This window comes from Chiloscyllium plagiosum, chromosome 2 (assembly GCF_004010195.1).
Source record: "Chiloscyllium plagiosum isolate BGI_BamShark_2017 chromosome 2, ASM401019v2, whole genome shotgun sequence".
NCBI classification, from domain to species: Eukaryota; Metazoa; Chordata; class Chondrichthyes; order Orectolobiformes; family Hemiscylliidae; genus Chiloscyllium; species Chiloscyllium plagiosum.
In genome coordinates this window covers 75,940,208-75,955,053 of record NC_057711.1, presented here as the reverse complement: position 1 = coordinate 75,955,053, position 14,846 = coordinate 75,940,208, and the positions used below count along the sequence as shown (strand labels likewise).

The window sequence follows — 14,846 nt, the reverse complement described above, 5'->3', positions numbered from 1 at the left end:
GAGGCAGTCTAACAGTTTATAGTAGCAATATTCAGTAAGGAAGGAATAGCTGGAGTAGGTAAGTGAGCAGCCCTCAAATTAGAAAAGTTATCTTGTCCTTGTAGGACATGAGTGGGTGAAAATTCAGAATCATCATGGCCTAACAGGCTACCATTTGACCCAAGTCGGTATCGACTCTATTTAGAGCAATCTAGTCAGTAATCACCCACTCTCGCACCCACTCAAATTTTCTAAAATCATTGATCATCTCTACTTTCAACAATTGTGAAAGCAGTAAATTCCACATTATGAAGCCTTTGCAGCCTCTCCTTAGGGGACAGCACAATGAGACAAGAGAACTACAAACATTACACACCCATTTTAAAACAGGGAGAGGATATACTTGGTAACCACAAGCCAATCAGCCTAATATCAAATAATAATCCAGTTATCACTTAGAAAATCTTGGGCTAATAAATGAAGGCAATTCGCAACAGAATGGAGTTCACTGACATAGTAACAGAAGGCTAATGACGTGAGTGCATTTGATGTTGTGCATTGGTCTTTCAAATGACAAAGCATCACTTTACAGACTTGTTAGCATAATTAAATCAATTGTGGAACAAACAATAGAGTCAGTGTGGATACAAAATTGGCAAAGAGGCAGAAAGCAGTGATAAAAGTTGATTTTCAGATTGGAGATAAACAAATTGGTATACTCAAGGGTTGGTGTCAAGCCAAGTACACTGTACTCTAAGAAATAGATGAATCATCTGGACATGGTCATATAATGCATAATTCCCAAGTTTGAAGATATGTTGCTCGTAAATATAGCAAACAACATTGAGGACCAGAAATTTTTGGTGTGTGTTCTCAGCATTTGGCTATCCCTGGTTAGGGCAGGAATTCCCATTCGAACAAAGAATACAACCAGATCACTCAACTCTTCACCACCTTTCTAAAAGATCATGGCTGATCTGATTTTAACCCCTTCTATATTTCCACATTTCCCTCAATCTATTGACATCTTGATAATCAGAATCTACCTAGCTCTGCCTAAAGCTATTTAAAAATTCTCCATCCACTGCCTTTTGAGGAAGGTAGTTTCAAAGATTCACTTGGAGAAAAATAATGTTTCTTCATCCTTGTCTTAAATGGTTGACACCTTATTTTTATAGTCTGGCTCCTAGTTATAGAAAGTGCCACAAGAGGAAACATCTTTTCCATATTCACTTCGTCATGTCCCCTCAGTATCTTATATGTTTAAAGTAGTCATCTGATTTCTAAATTCCAGAGGATACAGACAGATCCCATCAAGCCTTTCCTCAAAAGGCAACCCACTCATTCCAAGTATTGGTTTAGTAAATCTTCTCCAACCTGCCTTGAATGCATTAACATCCTTGAAGACATATGGCAACCACTACAGTACTGGACACTCCAGGTGTAGTGTCACCAATGTCCTGTGTAACTGATGCATAACCTTCCTAATTTTGCATTCAATCCCTCACAATAAAGCATAACCTATTAGCTTTCCAGATTACTTACTGCACCTATACAAATCTTCTGCGACTCGAACTCAAACCCAGGTCTCTCTGCATCTCAGAGCTCTAACCTCTCATCATTGAGATGGTTTTTCTTATTCTTTCTGCCAAAATGGACAATTTCACATTTTTCCCCCACAGTACCCTACTTGCTAGATCTTTGCCCTTTCACTTTTTCACTTGAATCGTCAGCAAATTTAGCCACCATACCTTCGGCTCTTTTATCCAAAATTATTTACATAAATTGTAAAGAGTCAAGGCTCAGCACTGACCCTTGGGGCACATTTGTGGCATCTTACCAGCCTAAAAGAGACCCATGTGCCTAATCTCTGCTTCCAGTTAAGGCCTTTTTCTAGGTCAACATTATCCCCTACAGCACAAGCTTTAATTTTCCATAACCACCTTTAACGTGGCACGTTATGAAATGCTTTCTTGAAATCTAAAATACAATACATCTACAGGTTCCTTAGTCTAAAGCACAAGTTTAAACTTCAAATAATTCAATAAATTAGTTAAACACGATTTCCCTTTGACAAAGTCATGTTGGCTCTGTCTATTGTAATGCCTCTGTCATTCGTAATCTCTTTCATAATAGCTCCTAACTTTTCTTAAATTCATTTGTGGGATGTGGGTATAACATTCTCCCTGTGGAAAATGTTGAGCTAGCTGGCCTGTGCTCTCCCATTTTCTGTCTCCCTCCTTTTTTGAATAAAAGATTGACATCTGATATTTTCCAATCTAAAGGAATCTTCCTGAATCCAATGAGTTTTAGAAAAATTAAAATCAACCCAACTATAACCACAAGCTATTTCTTTTAGAATCCTAGGCTAAAATCCATCAGGACCCAGAGTTTTGTCAATTTGTAGCTTCAACAATTTACTCATACTACCTACATGGTAACTAACTCCAAGTTCCTTGTTCCCTTTCAGTTTTACATTTACATCTATTTCCAGGATGCCACTGGTATCCTCCCTAGTGATAGACCAGTATTTTGCATTGACCAAGTTATTTGCCATCTCTATCATCCATTGCTAATTCCCTAGATGCATTTCCTGTCAGAAAAACACTTAATTTTAAATATCTGAAGAATCATTTCCTGTTTTTCCCTGGTTAATCTTTCAGTAATTATTTGCTGTTTGACATTGTCCAATCTTCTGACCTGCGACCCATTTGCAAAATTATACCATTTCTTAGAGTTTGATACTGTTAACTTTTTTCTCCCCCCAGTTAACAGATGTAGAGTCCATCTGTTAGAATTCTTATTAGTTGAAATGCACCTATTCTGCATTTTATGGAATATCCCATTAAATGTATGCCAGTGGGTCTCATTAGTCAATTTGATAGAAATTAATAGTGTATTTGTCCATTTTAGAATGTAAACACAAGACAACACTTTGCCTTGGGTCTAGAATCACATGTAGGCCAAGTCACAAAAGACAGTAGATTTCCTTTCCTAAGCAATGGTAGTGAACCAGATGAGTTTATATGATAAGTTAGCAACTTCATGGTCATCATACTGATGTTAGCCATTTACTCAAATTTATTTGGCTAAATTTGATCATAGGAAACAAACAAAGTCAGTAACATGGGGAGAGAGGGGAGAAATTAAATTTAAGGTAAAGTGGAGTGATGCAAAATAGAAAATGTAAATAATCAATCAGCAGTCTAGCAGCTCTGGGGAAACATGAAAAATCACAACTCCCACAAGACCATTTCCAGTATTGTCTTTATTTCAGATTTCAAGCATCTGCAATGTTTTCGTTTTATGAAGTGATACATAGAAGCATAGAAAATAGGAGTAGATTTTATCCTTTGAGCCTGCTTTACCGTTCAATACGTTCATGGCTAACATCCAACTGAGTACCCGCTTCTATCATTCACCACATATCCTTAGATCCCTTCAGCACCAAGCACCGAGTCTGTTCTGAAAACATTCAATGCTTTAGCCTTAACGATTTCTCCAGAAAATAATTCCGCAGGGTCATCACACTGAAGAAGCTTCTCATCTCTACAAATATTCAATATCACTGCTGGGCTGTTAATTTTTTAAAACTCTCCTAGCTTCTATCTCTAACTTTTATGAAGATGTGACCAGTACAGCCACAGAAAGTCCTTGATGGATGCTGACTTCCTGGTCACCAGATACAGCCTTTGTCCTGTTAGAATTTGATAGCTTTCTAATGGAATTCCATCTCATTCTTCTGAACTGCAGTGAATATTGTCCTATCAATCCAGTCTGTCTCTTCATATATCAATTGCTGCTGTCCCAGGAGTCAGTCTTGTAAACCTTTGATGCACTCCCTTCATTGCCAGAACATCCTTGCTCATATAAGGTGACAAAATTGCACACAGTGAGGGGTGTAGGTCTCACCAAGGTCCTATATGATTGCAGCAAGACATCCCTGCCCCCATGTTCAAATCTCCTCACAATTGCACCTGCCTGCTTACTTTCAGCGACCAGTACACAGGGACATGAAAGCCTCTTTGCAGCCCTCCTTAATCTATCGTCATTCAAACATGAATCTGCCTTCCCACTTTTGCGACCAATAGGAATAATCTCATCTATTCATATAGATTATCATTCCACTGCCATGCATTTGCTTGTCCATACTTGTCCAAATCATAAAACATTTTCTGCATCCTCTTCACAGCTCATCCTCTCACCCAGTCACCTGCAAACTTGAAAGTACTATATTTAGGTCCCTTCTCTAAATTATTAATATGGATTGTGAATAGTTGGGATCCAAACATTGATCCTTACACCACTAGTTACGGTCAGAAAAAGACCCATTTATTCCTTCACTTTGGTTGCCAGACAGGAAACAATTCTTTAAGTTAGAACACTACCCCAAATCCCATGTACTTTATTTTTTCACACTCTTGTGTGGGACCTTTAAATAGAATACAGTGCAAAACAGGCCCTTCATCCCTCGATGTTGTGTCGACCTGTGAACTATTCTCAGCATGCCCCCTACACTATCCCGTAAGGATTGTTTAAATCTCCCTGTGTCGGAGTTGACTACATTGGCAGGTAGGGCATTACACGCCCTTACCAGTCTGCATAAAGAACCTGCCTCTGATGTCTGTCTTAAATCTATCACCCCTCAATTTGTAGTTATGCCCCCTTGTACAAGCTGACATTGTCATCCTAGGAAAAAGACTTTCACTGTCTAACCTATCTAATCCTCTGATCATCTTGTATGTCTCTATCAAATCCCCTCTTAGTCTTCTTTCCAATGAGAAAGTCCAAGCCTTCTGAAAGTCCAAGTAAACCACATCCACTAGCTCCCTCTTATAAAAGTTATAGTTCCTTTGCGTAAATCTGTGCTATGCTGACTAATTCGGTCATAGTTTTCCAAATGCTCTGCTATTAAATTTTTCATAGTGCACTCTAGTATTTTCTCTATTACTGGTGGCAGGGTAACTAGTCTGCAATTCCCTGTTTTCTCTCTACCTCCTTTTTAAAAAAATGTGGCACCAGATTAGCTACTCCAATCCATAGAAGCGGTTATAAAGTCTATAGAATCTTGCAGGCTGACCAATTCATCCACTATTTCTAGAGCCACTTCCTTAAATATTGTGGATGCAGATTAGGCCCTGGGGATACATCAGCCTTTAACACCAATTTCCTCAACACCATTTCCTTACTAATGCAGATTTCCTTCAGTTCCTCCCTCTCACTACAATGCATTCCCCAGCATCTTTGGAACAAGATTTGTGTCCTACTTTGTGAAGGCAAAATGAAAAGATATATTTAATTGATTGCCTTTGCTATTCTCCATTATAACTTCCTCCACTTCTAACTAGCAGAAAGCTTAAGGGAGCCGATATAAACAAAACGATACATTTCAAAGTGGGTGCAAAGACAAAGACCTGAAGAGGTGTAGAATCATATAGTATTGGCTTCAGTGCTTCAGCCCAACATGTCTAGGTCAAATCAGGTTTTCTAAACTGCTCTAGCCCCATTTGCCTGCATTTGGCCCATATCCCTCTAAATCCTGACTATCCACGTCCCTGTCCAAATGTCTTTTAAATGTTGCAATTGTACTCATTTCTACAGTTTTCTCTGGTAGCTCATTCTGTACTTGCATCACCCTCTGCATGAAAAAGTTGCCCCTCAGGCTCCTTTTAAATCTTTCCCCACTCACCTTAAACCTATACCTCGAGTTCTGGACTCCCCTACCACAGCAAAAAACCTTGGCTATTCACCCGATCGATGCCCCTCACAATTTTATAAATATCTATAAAAGGTCACCCCCTCAGCCTCCTACACTTCAGGGGGACAAAGTCCCAGTCTCTCCTTATAACTCAAACCCTCCAGTCTCAGTAATAAAATAAAAGCAAATTACTGCAGATGCTGGAATCTGAAACTGAAAGAGAAAATGCTGGAAAATCTCAGCAGGTCTGGCAGCATCTGTAAGGAGAGAAAAGAGCTGACATTGAGTCTAACTGACCCTTTGTCAAAGCTTTAACAAGGGTCAGTTAGACTCGAAACATCAGCTCTTTTCTCTCCTTACAGATGCTGCCAGACCTGCTGAGATTTTCCAGCATTTTCTCTTTTGCCTCCAGTCTCAGTAACTTACAATGATGGATCATAAGGCTTTAAGATTAGCTGAGAATGCTATTTTATAAAACTGATTAAATGATTGCTTTTGCTCACAGGGGCACAGTGTAAAAGCCAGGTAGTTATGCTGAGACTTTAAGACCTTAGTTAGACCACAGCTATCGGATTCAATTTTGAGAATCACATTTAAGGAACATCATGGCTTCAGAGAGGGGGCAGAAGACACCTGGATTTATACCGGCAGAAGGACTTCAATGAGATGGAGAGAAGCTAAAAATCAATACAAAAGATGCTGAAGTCCGCAGAGATGGTTCTTCTTCAGAACAAAAGATTCAGGAAAAATGCTGGGATTGACCTACTCTGAGCAGTAAGGTTAAAAGAAGAAGATTTAATAGGTGTTCAAAACTTTCAAGAGCTTTGATAGATTAAATAAGAAGAAATTATTTCCAGTTGCAAAAAGGACTGGTAGCCAGAAGATAGATTTAAGGTGCAAGTCAAAAGAATGAGGCGAAACAGGACAAACCACCTTAAAATGAGCAGTCTTGTGATATTGAATTTATTGCCTTCAAGGGAAGTGGAAGCTGAATAAATACTAACCTTCAAAGGAGGATTGAATAAACAATTGCAGGGGAATAAAAATCATGGGATTATTAGAAAGCAGTTCATTGGATATTTGGACATAAAAGCTGGCATAGGAGCTGAATAGTCTTCTGTGCAGCATCAGTTTATGGTTTAATAAGAGAAGGGGCTTAGAAGCAGAGCATATATAAGCAATATCATTACCCTCAGCTCTTTGGGTCTTCATGAAATGGTGTTGCAACATTCGAGCCTACATTACTGTTTGATTCAGAAAAATGTATTCTTGTGTACAAAGTATCACCTGATACTTTCATGTTTAGATAACAATGGCATTCAAAAAGGAGAAAGATGTCCATTGTGAAGCTCTAACGCAGGGCTGATGATTTGCAATTATACAGGCTACTTAATGATACAAGTTGACGTGTTAAAAAGTTTCCATGGTAGTTCTTCCTTACCTTGGCCAGATTTCTTTTTAAGAAGAGAAGAACATTGTGGATTGGTAGCCATGTCTAGTGGCACTTTGTTCTCATTGTTTTTCAGATCTATCCTGGCACCTACAGATAAGAGACATAATTATACATATGACATGGTGTTTGTCCATATGGCTGGGGAGGTAGTTAAAGTTTGATGTGGAAGTTAACAAACCATTCAAAAGCTTCAGCTGACACTATGAAAGGTTGAGACTTCAGCAGGAATGGATGTCTCAGGGAAAAGGTTCAATATATAAACACTTGGATAGCCACGATAATAATAGAAGTTGTCCTGTGTTTTGTACTTGGACAGCAAATTACCACATCTTTCTTGGCCTGTCGAACAGTCACCAACACTAAAATGCCACTGCTTCAAAAATAATCATTAGATTTCAGTAAAGGGTATGCAGGAGGATGGGAAAGAAATGTCATACTTCTGCATATACAATTATTTTTGAAGGAATTGGTATTAATAATGCCCCTCCAATATCAAATACAAAGGCAGCTGGATTTCAGATTGCCATCAACAGGTGTCTGAAGTTTTCGTAAATTTCATTTTAATCTACTTCTGAAAAAGGTGGTGTGCTGTTGTGCCCTTCATAGCAACCTTGACCCACCACACCATGAATCAGTATTAATTGAATTCAAGGACAAGAACTAGTTCAGGTAGTCGAGTTCTATTTTAACACCAGCACCATGCATGCCCAAGAGGTGGTGATGCCATGGGATCCCCATTAGACTCAGCTCTCAACTACCTTTTAGCCCCAGGAGAAACACACCTTCATGGAATAGCACCTAAACTAGTACCCCTTCCAGTTGCCAATAGGCAAACTAAGGTTTTACAGTATTTGAATTATCAGCTGCATTCATGATCTTAGAGTCAGTCATAGAGGTGTACAAGATGGAAACAGACCCTTTGTCCAACCAGTCTATGCCGACCAGATATCCCAACTCAATCTAGTCCCACCTGCCAGCACCTGGCCCATATCCCTCCAAAACCACATATCCATCCAAATGTCTTTTAATGTTGCAATTGTACCTGCCTCCACCACATCCTCTGGCAGCTCATTCTATACACTTATCGCCCTCTGAAAAAGTTGCCCCTTAGGTCTCTTTTATATCTTTTTGTTCTCACCCCAAACCTATGCCCTCTAGTTCTGGACTCCCCCACCCCAAGGAAAAGACTGTCTATTTATTCTTTAAAAAAAAAGATAAACACACCTTGAGGCAAATCCTGCCCTCAAATTCACCTCTGAAGTGTCACAAGCTCCCTCTCTTGACATCTTAGTTGAGAAATGAGCTCTATTTGAAACAAAGGAATCTCAATTACTGTCTTCCTCAAGTCTGTCTTCACTGGCCAATACATGTATTTGAATTCCTACAGTTATGGGCACTTCAAGGTTGGTGTTATCAGCAATCTTAAATATAATTGGAACAATTTGTTCCATGTATGTTGGCATAGGAATACAGCCGCGTGTTGAAGAGGCAGGCAACTGGAAGTTCGGTGTCATTTTGTTGGACTAAAGGCAATCTCTTTGATCCTGGAAAGTGCCCAGTCTATATCAGAAGGGAAAGGTACCTCAAAAGGATTGATGAACAGGTGAAAAATAGATGTTTTATGTTGCGACTGTGCAGTAGCATCATGAGTATTGTTTGCCATGAATAGGACACTGCCATTAAGCAAAAAGACACCATGCATCACATGAATGAGCAATATGATATGATGTTCAGTGCCAGTGAGATTCTAGGTATGCAAGCTGTACATCTCAGACTGGCAGATCTTGCCAAACATATTCCTTTAGTTGTTTGCAACAAGCTGTGCCTGACCAGACTGTCTGCTAATCTCAACAGTGAATTGTGATTCTGCAGTGGACATTTGCTAAACAACAGTGTTTTAAGAATTACGTGGACAACAAATTTAGAATGGTCAGCCAGACTCAACAGCAAAGAATACACATCGTGCCCATTTCAACTCAAAATCAAGAATTAACAACTCAAACATCCTGGAACTCCCTAACAGCACTGTGGTGTACCTACACCAAAGGGAATACTGCAATTTAAGAAAGCAGCACACCACTACCTTTTCCAAAGCAATTAGAATACAACACTAAATGCTAGCTTAACAAGTGAAACCCACATCACGGATGAATAAAATGGCGATGGATACACTGGTTCAATTCACAAGCAAAACCTTAATCAGTCAACTTGTCTGGTTTCAATCTCGATGGCAACACTTCTGTCAGTCTACTCGCCAACCAGTCAGCATCTTATTCAATAAAAAAATGCTGTTTTCCTTGTACATTGGTATTTTTATAAATTGTCCAATAAGTGCAAAACAGTTTGCTTTTTTTTTTAAAAGCAATACTCAGTTAGGTCTTTGTGAATGAAGTCAGAGGGATTGGTGCATCTCACTTAGTAACAGTGTTAAACACATGAAGATTGTATCAAATGGATGGAACCTCCCTCATTAATGGGCACGCTGAAATATCATAAAATTCCATTTTCAGAGACCATCTGAAAGAAATAACTAATATTTCTTACAATCCTATCCTCCCAATGTAGGAAGTGTACCTTGGTGGGAAGGGTTAAGAGGACGAGAAAGAAGCTAAATGTTTAGATGCAAGTAATGCACCAAGAAATCCAAACATAATAACAAAATGAAAAGTTAGATCAAGTTGTAGAACTCAAGGAACTGCATAAGATTAAAAATCTACGTCCTGTCATAACTAATTGTCCAGGTCAGGTTTTCTATTTCTTCAATAAGTCACTTTTCCCACTTTTACCCACCTCCTATTTACAATTACAGTATCATAAAGGTGTCATTTTCCAGCTAACAATTCTTACATTAACATGTATAACAAAAACACATATTTAAAACATGCTGTAATTATTCCCTCCATCAAGAAATAACAGCACTTCAGTTTAGAATCTCAATACCTTAGCTCGAAGGCAAATAAACCCCCTACTTCAAATCACCACTTTATTGATTCCCAAGTAGATATTTCAGAACAAAATACATGATCAAACAATATATAAAAATGGCCAAATATAACTTCATCCAGGAAAAGAAGTGCACTGAAATACTTTGATCCAATTAGCTCATTACGATCAATTCTGTTTCATCTGTAAAGTATACTTAGTTTACACCAGTGCAATGCTGAGGGGTAAATAGGACATTTCTTTCTCAAGTTGGTTTTAGGACAAAACATTGCAGGTTAACAAATTGCAATATTTAGTTATTACATTTTGTAACTTGTCAAGGTGGAATTTCAGCTCTTGACCACAGGGTTTATAATCACAAAACATCTGATTCCTGTTTCCAAAGCTGAACTAATAAATAAAGAGAAGCTGTGTCTATTAACATGCAATATTATTTCAACATATAAAACAAAGTAATTATATCCCTCTTAATCCATCTATTTAAGCGATTAAATCTCATTTCACAACATTTCACTAACCAGAATAAATTTACACCATTTGATAGTATGCTCCTCTTAGAGCTGGAAAATTAACTCAACTTTACTGAAGATGGATTTAACTGCAGACTTCCAGCACTGATAACCCTTATGCTGGACTTGGAGCGGGTCCAAAGGAGGTTCATAAGAATGATGCCAGAAATGAAGGGCTTGTCATCTGAGAAGCAATTGAGGTCCCTGAATCTGCTCTGGATGGAGTTTAGAAGGATGAAGGGGACCTGATTGAAACCTACAGAATACAGAGATCTAGATTGGTAGGTGGAGAAGATGCTTCCAGTTATAGGAGAGACTAGGACCTGAGGACACCATCTCAAAGTGAACGGACAACCCTTTTGAACTAGATCAGAAATTTCTCCAGCCACAGGGTGGTGAATCCATCAGAGGGAACTCACTGATGCAGAAGGCTGTGGAGGCCCAGTCACAGTGCATTTAAGACAAGATAGATAGGTTTTTGATTAATAAGGAGATCAAGGGCTACAAGCAGCCATGATCAAACATGTCAGCTACGATCAAAAGGCAGAGAAGACAATAGGTTGAATGAACCAATTCTGCTCTGGTACCTTCAAAGAAAAAAAGGTGTCTTATAAAGAGGACTCTAACCTGCCAGTGGAACAGACACTGGTATCTGGAGGTTAGGGGGCAGTGGTTGTGCACGTGACAAATCTTGAAAACCTGCAATTAATAGGTGTGCAAAAAATTCTCAGATTCTGTCCTCAGGAATCAACAAGATGCAGCCTTCACTCCCAGTGAGAATCTGATTCAAGACCTGTTCGCAGATCTCCAGATAGACAAATGAGACATTGTACCAGTGCACTGGTCAAGTTTCTGCCGCTTTGAAAGTGACACAGAATAAAGTTGGACAAATGACTGATCCAAAATGCCATAATTTCATCCCCACCTACATTAGTCATGCTACAATAAATCTAATTGCCAATCTCCCTTAAAAACAACAAGCTAAGGTAATCTTTTCTTATTCTGTAGAACTTGCATTTGAGTTAATTAGTTGGGTCAAAATTTAATCCATCTTTTTTTTGCAAAGTCAGCACAAATAACAAACGTTCATTGCGATTCCATAAATAATTGTCACTATCATCTCCATTCCAAAAATTAAAATTTTGTTTTGGAGAGTAATCAATTTGTGTTTGATCATTGGAAGGAAAACTGCACTCCATTCCTTAATACCAAGTCATGAAAAGTTAGTAGCAAATTAAGATTAAGGAGTCATGATTTAGAGATGCCGGTGTTGGACTGGGGTGTACAAAAAATAAAAATCACAACATCAGGTTACAGTCCATCAGGTATAATTGGAAGCACTAGCTTTTTGAGCGCTGCTCCTTCATCAGGTGGTTGTAATGTACTTCACAACCACCTGAAGGAGCGGCGCTCCAAAAGCTAGTGTGTTTCCAATTAAACCTGTTGGACTATAACCTGGTGCGGTGAGATTTAAAAAAAAAATTGAGAATCCAAAGCCTTAAATAAGCAAGGTAGCCAGGGAAAGGGTTGACCCACTAAAATAAGACAAAGAATGGAATGGGTGTGTGGAGCCAGAAGTAGGTGAGGTCCTAAACAAATACTTGGTGTCGGTATTCAGAGATGGAATTGGAGGAGGAGGATGATGATCTCAATGAAGGGAATATTGAGTTTCAAAGCCAAGTTGCAATTAAAAAAGGAAGAGGTGTTGTGCATTTTAAGTATGAAGGTAGATAAGATCCTGGGGCCTGACGGAAACTATCCCAGAGTATTGAGGGAGGCAAAAGAGCAAATTGCTGGATATTGACTGACATCTTTGTATCCACTTTGGCCACTGGTGAGGTCCCAGAGGACTGGAGAATAGCTAAAAGTTGTTCTGTTGTTTAAGAAGGGTAGCAGGGATGGTCCAGGAAATGACAGGGCTGAGTGTCTCATGCTGTTTGTAGGGAAATTAGAAAAGATTCTCAGGGAAAGATCTATATGCATTTAAAAGCAAATGGACTGATCAGCAATAAACAGCATACCTTTGTGCAGAGAAGGTTGTATCTCACTAACTTGATAGAGTTCTTTTAAGATGAAGATGATTGAGGAGGGAAAATAAGTGGTTGCGAACATCTATATGGACTTCAATAAAGCATTGGACAAGGCCTCTCATGGCAGACTGGTACAAAGGGTGAAGTCACATGGTATCAGGAGGAGCTGGCAAGACTAATACAGAAATGGCTTAGTCATAGGCAGAGGGTAATGGTGGAAGGATGCTTTTTGAAATGGAGGGTTGTGACTTTGTGGTGTTCCACTGGGTTCAGTGCTGGGACCTCTGTTGTTCATGGTCTACATAAATGATTCGGAGGAAAACGGCTGGTCTAATAAATAAGTTGGTGGATGATACAAAGATTGGGGGAGTTGCTGACAGTGAGGAGGACTGTCAGCAGATACAGCAGGATATAGATCAGTTGGAGGAATGGGCAGAACAATGACAGATGGAGTTTAATCTGGACAAATGTGAGGTGATGTATTTTAGAAGGTCAAGTACAGGTGGAAATTATACAGTGAATGGCAGAAGCTTTAGCAGTGTTCATATGCAGAGGAATCTGGGTGTGCAGTTTAACAGATCACTGAAGGTGGCAGCATGGGTAAGTAAGGATTTTTTAAAAAAGGCCTACATCATGCTTGCCTTCATTGGAAGGGGGATGGAATACAAGGATAGACAAATTGCGCTGCAGCTTTATAGAAATTTAATTAGGCCATACTTGGAATACTGCGTACAGTCCCGGTCACTGCACTGCCGAAAAGGATGCGAACGCTTTGGTGAGGGCACAGAAAAGGTTTACCAAGATGTTTCCTGATGGGGGATTTTAGCTCTGAAGAAAGGTCCTATAGACTAGGTTTGCTTTTACTGGAATGCAGGAGGTTAAGGGGCAACCTGATAGAAGTTTATAAAAGGTGCTGAATGGTATGCGTAGAATGCAAAGTATGAAGCTTTTTCCCCAGGGTGGAGGGGTCAATTTATCAGGGGACACAGGTTCAAAGTGCCAGGGTGTGGTGGGGGATAATTTAAAAAAGATGTAGGACACAAGTTTTTCACACAAAGGATGGTGACGGGGAGGCACTGCTGGTGGTGGTCGAAGCAGACAATAGCAGCACTGAAGAAAACCTGGGTGAATACCTGAGTATAAAGGGAAGAGAGGGATATGGATTCTGGAAGTGAAAATGGTTTTAGTATTTAAGGGCAAAATGTATCAGTGCAGGTTTGGAGAGCCAAAAGGGCCTGTTCCTGTGCCGTATTGTTCTTTTGTTATTAAAAGTTCAGACAAACCAGTTCACAAGTGACCCGATGGACAACCATTTGCGGCAGCTATGAACTTGCCCAAATTCATTCTTCAAGTTAAGAACACAGACCAGCAAAGCTAACTGGTGGCAAGAGCACACGAAGGTTGAGATTAATGTTTTTTTAAAACATTCAAAGTTTGAGAGAATATTTGTAGCTCGGGTGCTCTTTGTTGCGGTTGTGTTCGCTGAGCTGCGAATTTACGTTGCAGACGTTTCGTCCCCTGTCTAGGTGACATCCTCAGTGCTTGGGAGCCTCCTGTGAAGCGTTTGTGATCTTTCCTCCAGCATTTGAAGTGGTTTGAATCTGCCACTTCCGGTTGTCAGTTCCAGCTGTCCGTTGCAGTGGTCGGTATATTGGGTCCAGGTCAATGTGCTTATTGATTGAATCTGTGGATGAGTGCCATGCCTCTAGGAATTCCCTGGCTGTTCTGTTTGGTTTGTCCTATAATAGTGTTGTCCCAGTCGAATTCATGTTGCTTGTCATCTGCGTGCGTGGCTACTAAGGATAGCTGGTCGTGTCATTTCGTGGCTAGTTGATATTCATGGATGCGGATCATTAGCTGTCTTCCTGTTTGTCCTATGTAGTGTTTTGGGCAGTCCTTGCATGGGATTTTGTACACTACATTGGTTTTGATCAAGCTGGGTATCGGGTCCTTCATTCTGGTGATTTGTTGTCTGAGAGTGGCTGTTGGTTTGTGTGCTGTTGAGTCCTAGTGGTCGCAGTGGTCTGGCTGTCAGTTCAGAAATGCTCTTGATGTATGGTAGTGTGGCTAGTCCTTTGGGTTGCGGCATGTCCTCGTTCTGTTGTCTTTCACTTGGGCATCTGTTGATGAAATTGCGCGGGTATCCGTTTTTGGTGAATACATTGTATAGGTGTTCTTCTTTCTCTTTTTGCAGTTCTGGTGTACTGCAGTGTGTTGTGGCCCTTTTTGGAATA

At 39.7% G+C, this 14,846-nt stretch overlaps 1 protein-coding gene across 4 annotated transcripts in view; it reads right to left on the bottom strand.

Annotated features, from left to right (window-relative positions):
* Positions 1-14,846, bottom strand: part of ostf1 (osteoclast stimulating factor 1) — an 87,194-nt gene that overhangs the window by 16,650 nt on the left and 55,698 nt on the right. For 3 of the 4 annotated variants that reach the window (XM_043712317.1, XM_043712308.1, XM_043712302.1), the window contains one exon: positions 7,119-7,217. In XM_043712317.1, coding sequence (XP_043568252.1) covers positions 7,119-7,217 — 99 coding nt within the window. Of the gene's footprint in view, positions 1-3,247; positions 3,445-7,118; positions 7,218-14,846 lie in introns of those variants that run through there. The other variant, XM_043712326.1, reaches the window with a different exon arrangement.